The 15,689-nt window shown below is 54.1% G+C and overlaps 4 protein-coding genes across 4 annotated transcripts; 2 read left to right on the forward strand and 2 right to left on the reverse strand.

The window, feature by feature from the left end:
- Positions 1-2,026: 2,026 nt before the first annotated feature.
- rib5 (Riboflavin synthase) lies at positions 2,027-2,799 on the forward strand (the record flags this gene model as incomplete). The annotated part of the gene is made up of 2 exons (XM_032023426.2): positions 2,027-2,057; positions 2,135-2,799. The coding sequence occupies 2 exons, from the start codon at positions 2,027-2,029 to the stop codon at positions 2,797-2,799; spliced, it is 696 nt and encodes a 231-aa protein (XP_031879799.2).
- A 141-nt stretch (positions 2,800-2,940) lies between these two features.
- Positions 2,941-4,704, reverse strand: MUS81 (Crossover junction endonuclease MUS81; the record flags this gene model as incomplete). The annotated part of the gene is made up of 1 exon (XM_032023424.1): positions 2,941-4,704. The coding sequence occupies one exon, from the start codon at positions 4,702-4,704 to the stop codon at positions 2,941-2,943; it is 1,764 nt and encodes a 587-aa protein (XP_031879856.1).
- A 969-nt stretch (positions 4,705-5,673) lies between these two features.
- AGM1 (Phosphoacetylglucosamine mutase) lies at positions 5,674-7,345 on the forward strand (the record flags this gene model as incomplete). The annotated part of the gene is made up of 2 exons (XM_032023423.1): positions 5,674-6,432; positions 6,485-7,345. 2 exons carry the CDS (start codon positions 5,674-5,676, stop codon positions 7,343-7,345), a joined length of 1,620 nt encoding a protein of 539 aa, XP_031879855.1.
- Positions 7,346-8,888: 1,543 nt separating this feature from the next.
- On the reverse strand, positions 8,889-12,327 carry CGGC5_v013733 (uncharacterized protein; the record flags this gene model as incomplete). Its single annotated transcript, XM_032023422.1, has 2 exons — positions 8,889-11,727; positions 11,861-12,327. 2 exons carry the CDS (start codon positions 12,325-12,327, stop codon positions 8,889-8,891), a joined length of 3,306 nt encoding a protein of 1,101 aa, XP_031879854.1.
- Between the last annotated feature and the right edge of the window lie 3,362 nt (positions 12,328-15,689).

A 15,689-nucleotide genomic window follows, 5' to 3' on the forward strand; every position in this document is an offset into this window, starting at 1 on the left:
ACGGGCTTCATGCTGGCTGACTACAATGACTTCCCCGAAGAAGATGGGCTTCACTGGGATTTGGCGAGGCAGAAACAGTTTGGATGGTTCGAGATCCAACGTTCCACGTCTTGTCGAGTTACACATACTTTACAGGGTTCTAATGCTGTGTTATAGAGACCGCAATTATGTCGCTCTGAAAGCATTCCCCAAACTTTGGCCTTCAGAGCCGACGATCTTTCGTTATAAGCAGATGGCGCCCCTCATTGCCAAAGCTGACCATCCTGGGGGGACAGAGGATAAGGGGAATGCTGAATAGCTTCACCGTTGGGGAAAAGTCGACTTTCTTATTATTTCTCCGGTGCAGATGTCATTTGGCGACCTTCTGCTTCTGAATTTGGTGGCATCTGGGCGCGGGTTCGCCGAAGACTTTGTTAAGGCAGCGACAAGAGAGCTTCTTTTGGCCGTGGACTTTCTACATACTGAAGTTGACATCATACACACCCGTGGGTTGCTGTCTGAGTCTTTAGAAGGGATTCCACGCTAATTACCTCAGAAATTCATGCAATTAACTTATTCTTTGGAGTAGACGAACGCAGTAGAAACTTCCTCGAAGAGCTCGCAGAGGCAGAGTTCGCCCAACCAAGCTCACGAAGAATCATTACTCCCGAATATACTGTCTTCGCCTCCACGATCATGGATCCAAGGGAGGGACCGCTATTACTTTCAAGCTTCAGCCTCGCAAGATGTGGAGACAGGCAGCTGGGGACTATGAGATGCTCGAAATCTGCAGCCCGGAGGTCTTGTTGCGCACCGAATGGAGCTTCATCTGATGTCTACAGGCATGGAAGCCTTTTTAACATTGGCAATTTGTTCACACCGCAGTACTGGCATGATTTGGACTCTGATGCTACGTATCTAGCTCAGCTGATTGCCGCCTAATTCCATATCAAACGTTAGAAAGCCTTATGAGACAGGCTTTACAGGACAGTTCCGGTTTCTTGAAGTTTCTTCTAAGAACTCTTACGCGGGTCCCAGAAGAGAGGGCCTCTGAGAAAGATCTTCTTGGAGAGACCCTTGGCTGCAAGGAGCATGTTCCCTGGCGTAGAGCTGCCAGACTCGAACGCATAGAAGAGCAGAGAGAGAAAAACTCATACACTCCTATCGACTGATAGTTTATTAATTTCCCGATAAATTGTTGTTCGCTAAAAAAGAAAAAAAAGAAAAAAAAACAGGACAAGGGCAGACTTGAAGAAACCAACGTCAGCTTATGGCTGGGTATTTTGCAAAACCTTGATCGAAACTCGAATTTAGTGTGACTGAGCCATATCTAGCAGGTTACTAACCTGATATCTTTCTCATCAGATTCTGAAATGACGGAGCCACGGTCGGTTCACCCATACACGAATGAAACTTGCCCGGATACGACCGCTGCATAAGCTCACGTCACGGTGTTTATCGCCCGGGGCCTCTCGGGCATCATAATGCACCTACCTCAGAAACACCTCAATACATCAGCTGCACTATCCAACGACAGAGTCGATTGCATGTGTGATGATATCCCCATACTGCCGAAGCCGCGCGGGTAGATGCGCGAAAAAACCCACGAGACCCGAGCGCTGGCACCTGGGTTTGAGGAAGCTTAGTAATTCACATCAAGCCACCTAGAACGCCTGAGAAACCGGGAGACTTGGAGCAATGAGGCTGTTACTGAAGCCACATGTAGCGTCGATCTGAGGCGAATCAACTACTGACCTGAATCGCCTTTCAATCAATCGAACGAAGAGTAACTGGGAAGACACACTCAGGCTTACCAGGGTTGTTGAGTGGTGACGGCTCTACACTGTATGCGATGCCCCCGTTGCAGGAAGTGGGGTGTTTTTGGAGGGGTACCTAAGACTGCACCGGAAGCTCCGCAGAGCTTCCGAAGCTTCACTCAACACCTCATCTAACAAACAATCTGCTTGGTAATAAAGAACACATCCTCTCGACGCGCTTGATTCACGTAGACATACCTAACACGATTGCAGCGCATAACAGTATCATCATGTTCACGGGCATTGTTGAAGAGATCGGAGGTCTGAATCCATCCCCTCACTTGTTGACTCACATATTCTCATCCCTCGACTCCCTCAGTCAACTAACACGCACCCAGTCGTCTCCGAGCTGAACCCGAACGATGAGACGGGCGGCACCTCTCTCAAAATCTCCCTACCGGAGACCTCCAATCTCCTCGCAGACTGCAACCTCGGCGACTCCATCGCCATCAATGGCGTCTGCCTGACGGTGACTCAGTTCGAGACCTCTCCGCCCTACTTCAAGGTCGGCGTCGCCCCCGAGACCCTCCGCATCACCAACCTGGGTTCTCTGGCGCAGGATTCGCGCGTCAACCTCGAGCGAGCCGTCCGCGCCGACACCCGCATGGGCGGCCACTTCGTCCAGGGACACGTCGACACCACCGCCACCATCCTGGCCGTCACGCCGGACGGTAACGCCTTGACTTTCCGCTTTGGACCACGTGATGCGGCTGTGTTGCGCTACATTGTCTACAAGGGCTATGTTGCGCTTGACGGCACCAGCTTGACAGTTACCAAGGTGAACGACGAGGAGGGTTGGTGGGAGGTTATGCTCATTAGCTACACCCAGGAGAAGGTTGTCGTCGCTGGCAAGAAGCCGGGCGACACAGTCAACGTCGAGGTCGACATGATGGCCAAGTACGCTGAGAAGAGCTTGGCGGGCTTCCTGAGCGGATCCGGAGGTGTCCCCCTCGAAAAGATGGTGGAACGTATCGTCGCTGCGGGACTGGGTGGAAAGTCTTGAGCGCTGATGTTTTGGTTCAGAAATACGTCTTGCTTCTATTTTCTTGCTTCTGAGAGCTAGCCATACAATAGCCATGACCCAACATGCTTGATTTGTACAATGCTTGCGCAGTAAACTCCATCTACTACTTCTTGAATGGCTTCACGCATCGCCCCAAACTTCTGCGAGTCGTTGGCTGACGGCTTTGGGTATTTTCTTCCGACCCACGAGGTTGGGCAATCCACTTATGACCATTTCCCGCTTTCTCTTGGTCCCCTGCTCGCCCGAGCCACACTCTTCAAACGCCTTTATCAAATCATGAGGTGTCTTCCACTTCTTCTGAATCTCTAGTGCCTTCTCCCCTGTAATGCCCCTTGTCGTCATGAGCATCTTAAGATATATGTCTCGTAATGTCATCATGTCGGACTTTGACGCGAGAGATGCGAATGCCGGGTACGTGATGTAGTAACCGGTCGATGGTTCTTTCTCACGAAGGTGCTGGAGCAGCGGGAGGTAGTTCTGCGCGGTCAAGACCGTGGTGGGGATCACCAACAGGGGCTTTCGCTCATACATCTTCTTGAGCATGAATGTCATCCGCGTCAGATAGCGGATGGTGTCGTCCATCTTCTGCGTTTTCTTAAGAAAGTAGCCATTAACCACCTGGGTCGACGCTATTGAGGACTGAATCATCTCCTCGACCTTTTGAAAGTAACTAGAATCCATGGAAATCTCTTCGATGATGTAGATGACGTTTTTGACGCCGGACTTTCGCAAGCGAAATTTCTGTTCGTGGAAACGGCCGTCTTTGACGCTGCCGACCAAGTCGTCGAGCCGCTTGCGCTCAACAATCCAATCAAGGACAACTTCGTCTCCTTCTGCGCCATGGCGGGACAGGGCAGCCGGATCGTGACATTTTGCAATCCACTGGGCATCGCCAATTTCCAAAGCCCGCACCAGAGGTTTGACGCCCTTCTTGGTCAATTCTTCTTGCATATAGTCGCGGTCCTTCAGTGCTCGGACTTCGCGATTGTCCAGTGCTAAGTGAACTGTAAACGAGCCTGGGAGCAACCGGATTGGGGTGAATTTGGGCAGTGCCGCATTGTCTGCAACGCCTGGGCCATTCGAAACGACCCCTTCATATTGTGATGAAGGCTTAGGCTGCTCAATCGGTTCAACAGAGGCAGAAGCCTCTCTCCCAATCTGGTTGAACACCGAATCCGGCCTGACGGATTCCGTGCGGGTGCTTGGTCCAGCAGCGATGTCATCTGCTTGCTCGCCCTCTGTTGTTTTCTTAATCCGCCTGGCAACATCCCAGCCATCGTCTGTAAGGGAGTAGCGTCTCTGCGGGCGGCCTTTTTCGCACACCAGGTCCTTGTCAATCAATGTCTTCATCGAGTTCCAGGCCGTGTAGAACTTGGTAGGATCACTCGGCGCGGTAAATGACGAATCGCAGTTTTCTTGGGCAAGTTCAATCAACTTCGTCTTGGTCATGCCGAGGGAGGCATCTTCGTCCAGGGTAGCGAGGGCCAGGATGAGAGCGTAGGGGCCTGAACGATATGTTGGGACGTATGGCTTGGCCTTACGTGCCTTCTTTGGTGGAGGAGCGGGCTCATCTTCTTCAGCGGCAGCGCCAAGGGATGCGCGGTCTTCCTTAGATGACCGAGGATTCTTGGGCATGGGTAGGCCGTTGGCTTCGCAGTGCTCCTTCAATTTGTCCGTAAGGCGAGACGACAGCTTGTCCCCAAAGCCTTTGAGCTGGACCAGCTGGCGTGGATGCTTGAAAGTGATGGGGCATGCCTTCAACGACTCGTAGGCATTCCTATAGGTTGTGATGCTCTTCATACCTCGCTCTCTGGCGGTATTCAGCCACTCCTTGACCCAGTCAAGGAGCAGGGGGTTCGCATATTGCTCATGTTCGCCAGCCATGATGCTGACGTGATGGAGGAGTGCTGAGTCGTTCCAAACGGGCCATCACCAAGGGCTAAGTTTCATCTGCAGCGTTGCCTGCATCATCTCTCGGTGTCAGAAATGCGAGAGGTTGTCCGGATGCAAACAAGGCCGGGAAGGAGAAGATGCAAAGGAAAAGGGCCAAAGCCAGAAGGAAGTGCCGTGACGCGCTGACGCGAAGACTTGTTCGGGGCTAATGGATCGCGTTCACGAAGACACGTGACTCGTATTAGATCTCTGCACGGACTGCCGGCTGATCTGAGTCCTTAGAAGGAGGGGCTTCCAGAGGAGGGGCTCTCAGGTCTGACAACCCCACTCCTTCCATTGTGGCACTGTGGTTGCGGTGTGTTGTGGTTGGTACTGGTGCCGCATCCATCTGACTTGCATGATTCCAGGTTGATTGCATCAGGGCGGGCAGGCAGTGTCAGCTGGCTGGCGAAGCCTGTCTACGTTGGCGCCCACCAGGTAGCCTACCTACCCCGTACCTACCTACCTTAGGTAAGGTAGGTAGGCATGTAGTAGGTAGGCAGGTAAGCTACGGATGCCTGCCTACCTACCCACCTACCTTACCTGAGGTAGGTACCTAGGTAATGGCAGGGAGCTTTGTTGAAGCCACCCACTGTTGAGGTGAGGTGAGGAAGCGTGGGGAGAAGGGGGGCGTGGAGTGGCAGCCCAGGTGCAGCCCAGGTCTCAAGGAGAGAAAACACTGGAATGGCGGCGGCCTCCACGTCACTAGCAACCCGTCACCGTCGCTGCTATTGTCGTCGTCGCCGTCGTCGTCCTTGATCGTCGCCCTCTTCCCCCACTGTTCTCCGTCAACGCCCCTGGTGCATTCTTCCCCTGCTTTAATTCACTCTTTACGTCCCCAATCGCTCCTCCACTGTCACGTCGCCGTCGCCGTCGTCAATCGTCACTTCTAAACAATCACCACCACCACCACCACCCGCCATGGATGAGAAGATTATTGCCGCTTCGCAGAAGCACCCCATCGTCCCAAACCATACCTTCAAGTATGGCACTGCGGGATTCCGGATGAAGGCCGATCTTTTGGATGGAGTCACCTTCCGCGTCGGCCTCCTCTCCGGCCTCCGCAGCCGTAAGCTTAACGGTCAGACCATTGGTGTCATGATTACGGCCAGCCACAACCCTGCCGCTGACAATGGTGTCAAAATTGTTGACCCTATGGGTGACATGCTTGAGCAGGAGTGGGAGTCGTACGCTACCAAGCTTGTGAACAGCTCCTCTGACCAGGAGCTTGTCGAGAACTACAAAGCCCTGGCTTCCCAGCTGCGCATCGACCTCTCTTCTCCCGCCCGCGTTGTCTATGGTCGAGACACCCGCCCTTCGGGCCACAAGCTCGTCGCTGCCCTTGCCGACTCTTTCGAGGCCACCAACACCGAATACACCGACTACAAGATCCTCACCACTCCCCAGCTCCACTACCTCACCCGCTGCGTCAACACCGAGGGCACTCCTCAGTCCTACGGCGAGGTCAGCGAGCTTGGCTACTACAAGAAGTTTGCCGATGCTTTCGTCAAGGCCTTGAAGGGCCGCAAGGTTGACGGCCAGCTGACGGTTGACTGCTCCAACGGCGTCGGTGGTCCCAAGCTGGTCGAGTTCCTCAAGCACGTTCCCAAGGATGTCACTGGTTTTGACGTCAAGGTCGTCAACGATGACGTCCTCCGTCCTGAGGTTCTCAACCTCGACGTAAGTCCATGTATACCCAAATCATCACAATGGCATAGACTGACAGTTCTAGTGCGGAGCAGACTTTGTCAAGACCAAGCAACGCGCACCCGCTTCTCCCAAGCCCGTCCCGGGTGCTCGCTACTGCTCCTTCGATGGCGATGCCGACCGCCTGATCTACTACTACACCGACCCCGATACCGGTTTCTTCATGCTGGACGGCGACCGTATTTCGACTCTGGCTGCTTCTTTCATCGGCGATCTCGTCCGATCTGCTGGTCTGGAAAATGACCTTCGTATCGGCGTTGTTCAGACGGCCTATGCAAACGGTGCTAGCACCAACTACATTGAGAAGCATCTCGGATTGCCCGTCGTGTGCACACCTACCGGCGTCAAGCACTTGCACCACGCTGCTCTCAAGTTCGATATTGGCCCTTATTTCGAGGCCAACGGCCACGGCACTGTGCTTTTTAGCCAGGATGCCATGCGGGCTTTCCGTGAGACTAAGCCTCAGTCTCCTGCTCAGAAGGACGCTCTCGACACTCTTGCCGCTGTTGGCGATCTCATCAACCAAACCGTGGGCGATGCGCTCTCTGATATGTTGATGGTCGAGGTGATCCTTGCCCATAAGGGCTGGACTCTCAAGGACTGGGCCTCCACCTACTCGGATCTCCCCAACCGCCTCGTTCGCGTCGAGGTTGCCAACAAGGACGCCTTCCAGACGACCGACGCTGAGCGCCGCCTCAGCCATCCCGCAGGTGCCCAGGACGAGATCGATCAGTGTGTCAGAAAGTACACCAGCGCTCGTTCTTTTGCTCGTGCCAGTGGTACAGAGAACGCTTGCCGCGTGTACGCAGAGGCGGCCACTCGATCCGAGGCTGACGAACTTGCCAACAAGGTTGCGGGTATTGTGAAGCAGTACGGTGGCTTGTAGGCAGGGTATCCCAAACTGCTGAACGATAAACGACGACATATCAGTTATAGCGATGAATAAGATGACAAATGTATTTCTTTCAAGATGGGAAAAAGTTGGCGTGGTTTATTTGGACGTTAGAATCGGCAGGGCTAAATAAAAAAAAAGTACGAAATTCACGTGAGATTTTCCTGGGTGACTCCCCTGGCGGCTTTGCAAACATCGGCGTCCTAGTCCCCGTCGTCGTCGCCATCGCTGTTGTCGCTGGTGATGTTATCCGTCGTCCCTCGTCGTCGTTCCTCGTCGTCGTCCCTCGTCGTCGTCGCCTGTAGCCCTTGTTGACGTCCCTAATATTGTCGCTGTGCCTATCATTCGACCTTATTCTTTGCATTTCTTGCTGGCCAGACTCTCTCCTCCATGATGCTGGAGCTGCTGCAATGAACGTGACTTCCCTCGACAGTCGGTTGAAAGCGTGATCTGCAGTCGTGTTGGGGACTCCCCTGTCGCTCAGATTGTTCCAAGCCGGGTCTGACAAGAGCTTCTCTGCGGCCCGTCCGAAAGAAGAGTGTGGGTGGTTTGTGTGTGGGTATGGGTGGGTGTGTTTCCGACCCCTGAATCAGATCAGGTCGATCTCGGAGCTGAGGACGACCATGTGCAACTTTGGTAAGGCTTCCAGAAGCTCTCTAGCATTCTTCTCTTCTCCTTTCCCCGCAACAATGGGCTAACACACGCGCCGCAATTTCAGTTTACGGATTTGAACGAATCTTCTCATGCAAAGCGGGCATTGAGAGTTCACATACTTAGCATGTAGGCGAGGTGGTATTGGCGGCGTGGTTCAAGTCGTCAATTCTTCTGTATCATACAGGTCCTCTCTGCTCACCAACTCTTCTTGACGCTTGTCCCTCGTCCATCTCTTCCCCTACCCGTCCTTCTCTTGAATACATGCCCCTCAATACTTTTTGCGCTTTATACAATCTTACCCACGGAAGCAAGCCAGGAGCCCATACAGAGGCCGGACTGCCAAATAGCCAACAGGGAAGAAACAAAACCTAGATAATACATTACGCAAACACTTTGGTGCTTGTCCGCCCAGTAAATATATGCGGTATAAAGAATCTGCAGTCTGGCAGATGGGTAAAAAAAAATCATGTACTGTAGTTGTTCGGCCGTCAAGGGTAGGTGGTGGTCGAGGCACAGGGAAGAACCAGTTGTTGGCTCACCAGTTCGCTGTGTCGCCCCTTCCCGGAGATGGATGATGTTCTCATGTGCAGAGACATAAATCCAAGTATTAAAAAATGAATCGCATGCGCCCTTCGCTTTCCCAATGCATGGTTTGCTGGCTTTAATAGACCGGCGCCGCCACCAATGCGGTGGTCTGTACTTCAAGAAATGACAATTGTATGTGCTGACTGTTGGCGAAGGCGTCCGTAGTTGAGGGGCTGACCTGGCCCAGGTGCTCAGTCTGAAACGGGGCGCGCCGCATGCTGGTGACGGGTATACGAGGCTGTGTTATGCCGTGGCACAAACCCCTATTCGAGCAGGCGAACTCCGTCGTTTAAAGTGTTCAAGCGTTGCCGCTGAGAGACTTGAAGCGATCTTCGAAAGACTTCAGTTTCTCCTTCTCCAATTCTTGCTGGATGCGTCTGGTCTCGCGCCTCGCGGCCTCACGCTCTTCTTGTAAGGTCAGTACCTCGATTTGCGCCGTACTCATCCGGGCTATGACGTCCTGCATCTCAGAATCGGCATTCGTCAACGCCGTCTCCAGCTCCACAACCTTGACGCGCAGCCTTTCAATCTGGGTCTCGTCTTCGACGGATTGCTTAGGCATGGAGCGTGGCGACCGGGGGAAGAGAGGGGAGGGCAGAGGGCTCAAGCCGGACTTGCGAGAAGTTCGTAGGCCGTTGCCGGCAGGCGAAGGGCTCATACGACGAAGCTGAGCGTTTTGCGCATCCTTCAACTCTCTGAGCTGTTCCTCATGTCGAGTGACACGTTCTTCGGACGCAGTCTGAGCAGCTTGCAGTTGCTCTTCAAGGTTCTTGAGGCGGCTTTGGAGGCGTGTGATGCGGTCTGCGTTAGCCTTGCGGTCCGCATCTCCACGAGCCACTGCCTCTGCCAGACGCTGGCGGAGCTCTGAGTTCAGAGACAATTGCTTCTGGACTTGGGTAGCGAGCTCCTCTACCCGTTGAGCGGAGACGCGAAGCTCATCCGCAAGTGCGCGCTCGCTCTCGAGATGGGCCACTTCGCTGCTGGCGAGGCTTTCCAATTGATCCTTGTATGCGGAAGCTTCATCCTTTGCAGCATCGCGTTCGAAAACTGCCGAAGAAAGGGACTGCTCAAGCCTCTGAATGGCGAGCTGAGTCGACTCGTCTTGACTGATTAAGGGGCCGTTGGCTTCAAGTTCCCTGATCTTGTCGAGGGACTCTCTGTACGCAAGCTGTAGGTCTTTGAAGGCCGCCTCAAGCGACTCTGACGTAACAGGCGCAGAAAGGGCCGAGTGGTCGACGCTGGACCGAGCCATTGAAGGCGGGATGAGAATGTCCTTCTCCTTGAGCAAGCCACGCAGCACAGCAACTTCCTCTTCGGCGCGATCGAGATCCATCTTAAGGCCGGCCAGACCCTTCTCGACTTGCCACTTTTGCTCGGCCGCTTCCTCAGCGCGCCGGCGCAACACGTTAACCTCTACGCGGAGATTGGAGATGTCCTTCTCGAAGCCCGCCTTTCGCGGCGAGGTGGACATGAGACGATCGCGCTCGACCTCCAGTATCTTGATCTTTTTCTCGTTCTCTCGGTTCTGGAACTCTTGTCTCTCGAGCAAGCTCTTCAAGGCGTTGTGGAGAGCGTCCCTCTGGGCCTCTACGTCTTTTAGACGCTCAGACAGCTGCTCACGGGACTCGGTGACTCCAGACTTAACAGTATTCGACCGGGTCAGACCCTTGGGGGCCTTTTGGAGCGTGAAGGGGGATGCTGCTGTGACGGAACTCGACCTGGACAGTCGAGGGGCAGAGCGAATGGTAGAACTCCTAGACCGTGTCTCTTCCTGGGCTGGCTGGCCGGTGGCCTTCAGTGTCTTGTTTTCTTGCTTCAGAGCTTCCAACTCCTGCTGCATCTTCGACGATTCGTAAGTCAAGTTGGCGTACTCGGACGCCTCTGCCTCGAGGCCTTCCAGCTGGGCCTTTAATTGTGGCACGATCTCGTCTCGGAGGTTATCGCGCTCGTTGGTGGCACTTTGGAGCTCAACTTTGAGCACAGAGAGCAGGTCTTCAAAGTTAGACTTGACCTGAACCTCTTCGCCTAGTCGGCGTCGTAGATCCTCGCAAGAATTCTCCAACTCCTTGAGGCGGTTGTTGGTATCCTCGCTATTTATTTGAGCAACGTCGACCTGAGCTGCCTTTTCCGCAAGCTCCTTAATTTGCTGATCAAGTTCGTTCCTGCGTGTGCGTTCCTCCTGCAACTTGTTGGTCAACTCCAAGCGCATAGACGCCTTTTCTTGTTCCGCGCGTCTCTGGACCTTTTCAATCTCCTCCTTGTTTTGGTCAAATTCACTAAACTTGGCGGAGCTGTAGCCTGAGTCGGAAAAGTAGTCACTGGTTCGCTTGCCGGGAGCTTGAGGGTTGTTGATCTCGGATTGCAGTCGATCAACCAAATCTTCGAGATCCATCTCGCGCCGGATGGACGAGGCCAGCTCGGCGCTGATGGCCTTCAGCTCGTCCTCCATCTCTTCGATTTGAATCGATGGTGCTAGGGAGGAATAAGGTGGTGTTTGCAAGTGTGATTCGCAATAGCCCAGGGCGTTTGTGGGTGTAGCATTCCTCTTTGAGGGTTCTGGCAGAAGTGAGGGCACTCCGGTTGTGAGAGGAGTGTCATCTGTCAGAGTGGCACGTCGTGGTGATGCGAAGGGTGATGAAAGAGACGAGAACTCGGTTGTCGACGGCGACGGCGATCCTCCCCAACCAAAGAAGTTGGCAAGTTTGGAGGAGCCGGGTGACTTAGGCAACGGCTTGTTGATCGATGGTGTCGGAGTCGCTGAGGTTGATGGAGTTATAGACAGAGGCGCGTCGAGCACTGTTGTGACTGTCTGTGATGAATCTTGTCGATTCAACGAAAGATTCAGATGAGGAGGGGTAGGTTTGGTAGCGGGTAAGGACATGATAGAGTTCTCATTAGTGTTGTGACTGTAGGTTGACTCGGAATCTTTGTCCGTGTCCTCCTCCTCCTCTTCGATGATCGGGTGAGGTATCGCTTTCGGCAACCTCGGGGAGAAGGTTGGGGTGACGTCGGCGGTCAGGTAGGCAGCTTCTGACAGGCCGTCTGAAGGTTTTGTTTGAGGAGCTGCAAGGTTGGTGCTTGGGATGTTTCGCGAGGCAAAGTGAGCCGCGTCGTCTGAGATGTCGGCAGGTGGGGGACTGTTTGCGGAAAGACAGTGTCTGGTTAGCCAGAGCTGAGGGGAGGTTGTCTTCAGGCAGGCAATGACCCGGCAATGACAGAGCGATGTTGGACGAAGGTCGGCAAAGAGAAGAAGAGGCAGGAAAGACTCACGGCTTGTCAAGCTTCTGATGAGCGGCGGGAGGCGCAAACAGAGGTCGTACGTCCTCTGAGGGATACTCGTACAGAGTAGGGCTGTCGACGGAATAAGACCGCGAGAAACGTGTCTCGGGCATGGGCAAGTCACCGGGTGACAGGATAGCTGGGCTACTGGAACCGGAGCCGTAGCTAGCAGCTATCTGGGAGGCGGTAGAAGAAAGAGGCTTGCGCTTGAAGGCCTTGGCGGTATTGAAGGTGGGCGTTATGACAGCGACGGGAAGAGTCTGCGATCTGGTGCGGCCGGGTGAGGGCGAAGGGGAGGTTGCAGCGTGGTGGGAATCGCGGTAGGGTGGTCGGCCCCGTGGTACATCAGATGAAGCGTTGAGAGTATCAGAATTGGAAGGGAGTCCCACGGCAAGGTTTTGGCGTTCGAGTGAAAGGTCGAGACGGGCGGGACGGGGATGGGGATCGCGTTGAGCCATGGCTTTGTTCGACATCTGAGCGGATGTGGCTTTCTCTATGAATGGTTGTTATCTCGCAGGGAGAAGGAGAGAGATTGGAACCATGGGCTGAACCTGAACCTGAACCAGAGCCGACGAGAGATGATCATGTCCAAGTCCACGCTCCATTGGAAAAGGACGGCACAATAAGAGAAAATGGGACTTGTATTGGGGGGGCAATTGAGAGGCAGAGGATCAAAGAGGGCATAGGGTGGGATTGGAAACGGCGACTGGTCGAAAAGGGGCCATGTTCGCGCGCAAGGACCCTTGGAGATGGAGGAGTGGAGAGGTCGTCGTAGCGCCCAGGTGCCCTCGCCCTCCACTACCCACCCACGGTGCCGCCCCCCGGTGCCTGGCTCTTTTTTGGCGCCATTTCCCGTTTTGGCGCTTTGGTGTGGGTGTCCCAGCAATTGGATGGAACGGTGCCTGGAACCATTTCCTGACTGCTGCGTCCATAATCCATATTTGTACGTGCCTACGGCGTGCGCGGTACCGTAGCAATGGGCGATGCGCCTGTATTCGTACACAGGCTGCACGCAGGTGCGTTTTTGTGCGAGTACCTGACATCCATGATACGACGGATGCCGGGGCCGAAACAGCTCGGAGGTGTGATTTGTCGCCAATGTCGATTGATGAGAGGGTGATCTGAGAGTATCTGTAGGAGGAATTAAGAAAAAGATCCGGCGGGAGGCAGCCGCCGTATAGTAGCCGACGGAAAGAATGCTACTGGATGTGCAAAGGCATTGTCAATGTCAACAACGAACGGATGTGTTCTCCATGGTTTGCAGCAGAGAACTCTTTTTTTCCTCCCGTCCCCAAGGCCCAGCCAGAGACATGGCCTGGCCGCCATCCAAACGAGATGGAAGACGGGAGCTTGGTGCAGCAAGGAGCCCGGCGGTACCTTGCAGAGGGCTTGCTAGGTTCCCTGCTGGCGGCAGGGGTGAGACAACCGTTTTTCGACGAATTCGAGCTGGTGCAATTTTAGCGTGTGGGGCTGCCCCCGTCCAATCAGCCGACGATCTTACTATTACTTAGTAGGACTTCCACTTCCACCTTTCATCTCTGTTCACCTTAGGCTTCACCAGGAACTGTGAAGGTTCGCCCACCATGCATTATCCCGTCTGCAGTCCAGAGCGCGCGCCTCCATGTCGCCCTGCCGTGTTTCCCGCCAGTTCCTTAGGTCCTGCTGATAGATAGCCTCTTGCTTTGCTTTGCATTGCCGCCGTCTGTCCAACTTTGATTTGGTCTCCTCACCCTCCCTCAGGCACAGATGACACCTGCGAGGTCCGTCCCTGCCTGACCTCCATGTGCCCGTCCACAACCTCACGGCAGCAACCTCGGAATACCTCAGCTTCCCTACGTATACCATTGGAGCTTCCATGCATCCATCGTACCTGCATTCTACGGCGTCTACCGTCCAGTCTCCCAGAAATCGTGGCTTTCATTCTGCAGGCGTGCAGGCATGCATGACTTTGGTCTCTGACCAAGATATGATGAAGCCATCTCACCAACGTTATGCTTCCGTCTCTGCTGATGGCTTCATGCTCCACCACTGCTGACCACCACGACCGACGCCCGGCTCTGGGGAAAGCTGTCATCTGCCAGAAGCCACATGCCATCCCGCCGCCGTGTCCGTCTTTTCTTTCGTCGACTCGTCTCGCGTTTCGTTCCGTGACCCGACACAGAGACAAGAAAGCCAAAATAGCGACTACGATATTGACCAGGAAACTTAGCCTTTCCCACCTAAAACACCGGCAGCCAGCCCGAACTCGTTGCCACCTTACCTCGCCGAAGCCGCACCGAACAAACAAAAAACTACCTTAGTTGGCCTTGGCTTTTTTTCTGCCAATGTTTCGTGCGTGTCGTCGAAACATTGACACCATCAGACGCCATGACAGCTGCAAGCCTCCTTGTTTCCGCCTCGTCAACTCTCTCTCTCTCTCTACAACCCACGCAGCCGCGGCCTCACGCGGTAGTTCCCTACCTCGAAGGTTCAATCCCTTCCTGGCATTCCCCATAACCTCCACCACCAACAGGGAGTACACAACGACAACATCATGCTACCCACCAATTTCATGCCCAGTCGTCTGGGCATCGAATTCTGCTCCCCATCGAAAACCAACGTCGGCAACCCCTTGCGTGAACTCCATTTCAGCTCAGCTCAACTCAACCGAACCCAGCGACTAGCTCTCGGTTCTCGATGCACAGACGCCGATTCCGATTCGGTCGAACGCATACCATACAACACTCACTGTGCTACGAAGTTTGCTTTTCCGGACACTGATAGAATTTGTCTCCAGACTCTGGCCAAACAGTCACGTTGCAACGTCAACGCATACGTTGCCCAAAGGACTTTAAAAAACCCAAGCCTCTCTCATGAGCATGCCCAATATGGAATAGGGGCCTCAGCTCCAACATCACATAGCGTTCAAACATTCTGCCGAAACCAACCCTCTGGGCGAGACGCCTGCGCCGGCGACTGACTGAGCAGCCGCTCGACTGTTGACAGTCACGCAGCACTCTTCGCCGATCTCCCTCCAGCCAGGCGACTAAAGTTGTTTCCATTGTTTAGCGTCGACGGCAAAAGCAATGGAACTCTGAGCCTGGTGCCACAATGAACGACAATTGGCTAGCATATCGACCCCAAGATCTTGTGTGAATTCCACTCGATCATCCCCCACAGCCTGCATCGTGAATTCGTGATTGGACTTTGCACCGATGCGCTCCCCTGAAGCGGCTGTGCTCGCAATCTCTTCATTGGCCCTCGGCCAGGAACAATCACGTCCAAAAGTGGAATAGCGTCAGGGACAGACACCCTGATATGTGCCCACCCCTGACCGGAGCAATGTCGACTCGTGCGCCTCGGAAGATCACTTGCTTTTTGGATCAACCGGGGGCGCATCATAATTGCTGGTGCGTCTGGGCCAGACGCAAACCCAATCGTTACCGATGTTCCCATCAATTGCGGCGGCAATGCTGTGCAAGTGATCGTTTTGAAAAAGAAAAGCCTACGGCGCCGACGTCACTCAACACTCGAGAACTAATACTATTCTCCGTCCGTGAACGAACTGCTTAAGCCTTTCATGCGTGCGGTCCCAGACGACAAAACATCCGAAAAGAACGCGTATTCGTAGGCGGCAGCAAGGCGGCTGCATCTCAGTTGGGTGGTGCTACATACGATGCAGACAATATGCATCTGGTTCCAATTCGGACGGTCTTGCTTTGAACAGCAAGGGATTGTAATTACCATCTCCGCGATGGGTGGACACTAGACAAGAACGGCTGCTTTTGGTTGAGGATCATCGGACATCTTCATCCGGGGTGGCTACTGGCAGGCAATGATC

Source organism: Colletotrichum fructicola, assembly GCF_000319635.2.
Source record: "Colletotrichum fructicola Nara gc5 chromosome Unknown KSG_Nara_v1_contig08, whole genome shotgun sequence".
NCBI classification, from domain to species: domain Eukaryota; kingdom Fungi; phylum Ascomycota; class Sordariomycetes; order Glomerellales; family Glomerellaceae; genus Colletotrichum; species Colletotrichum fructicola.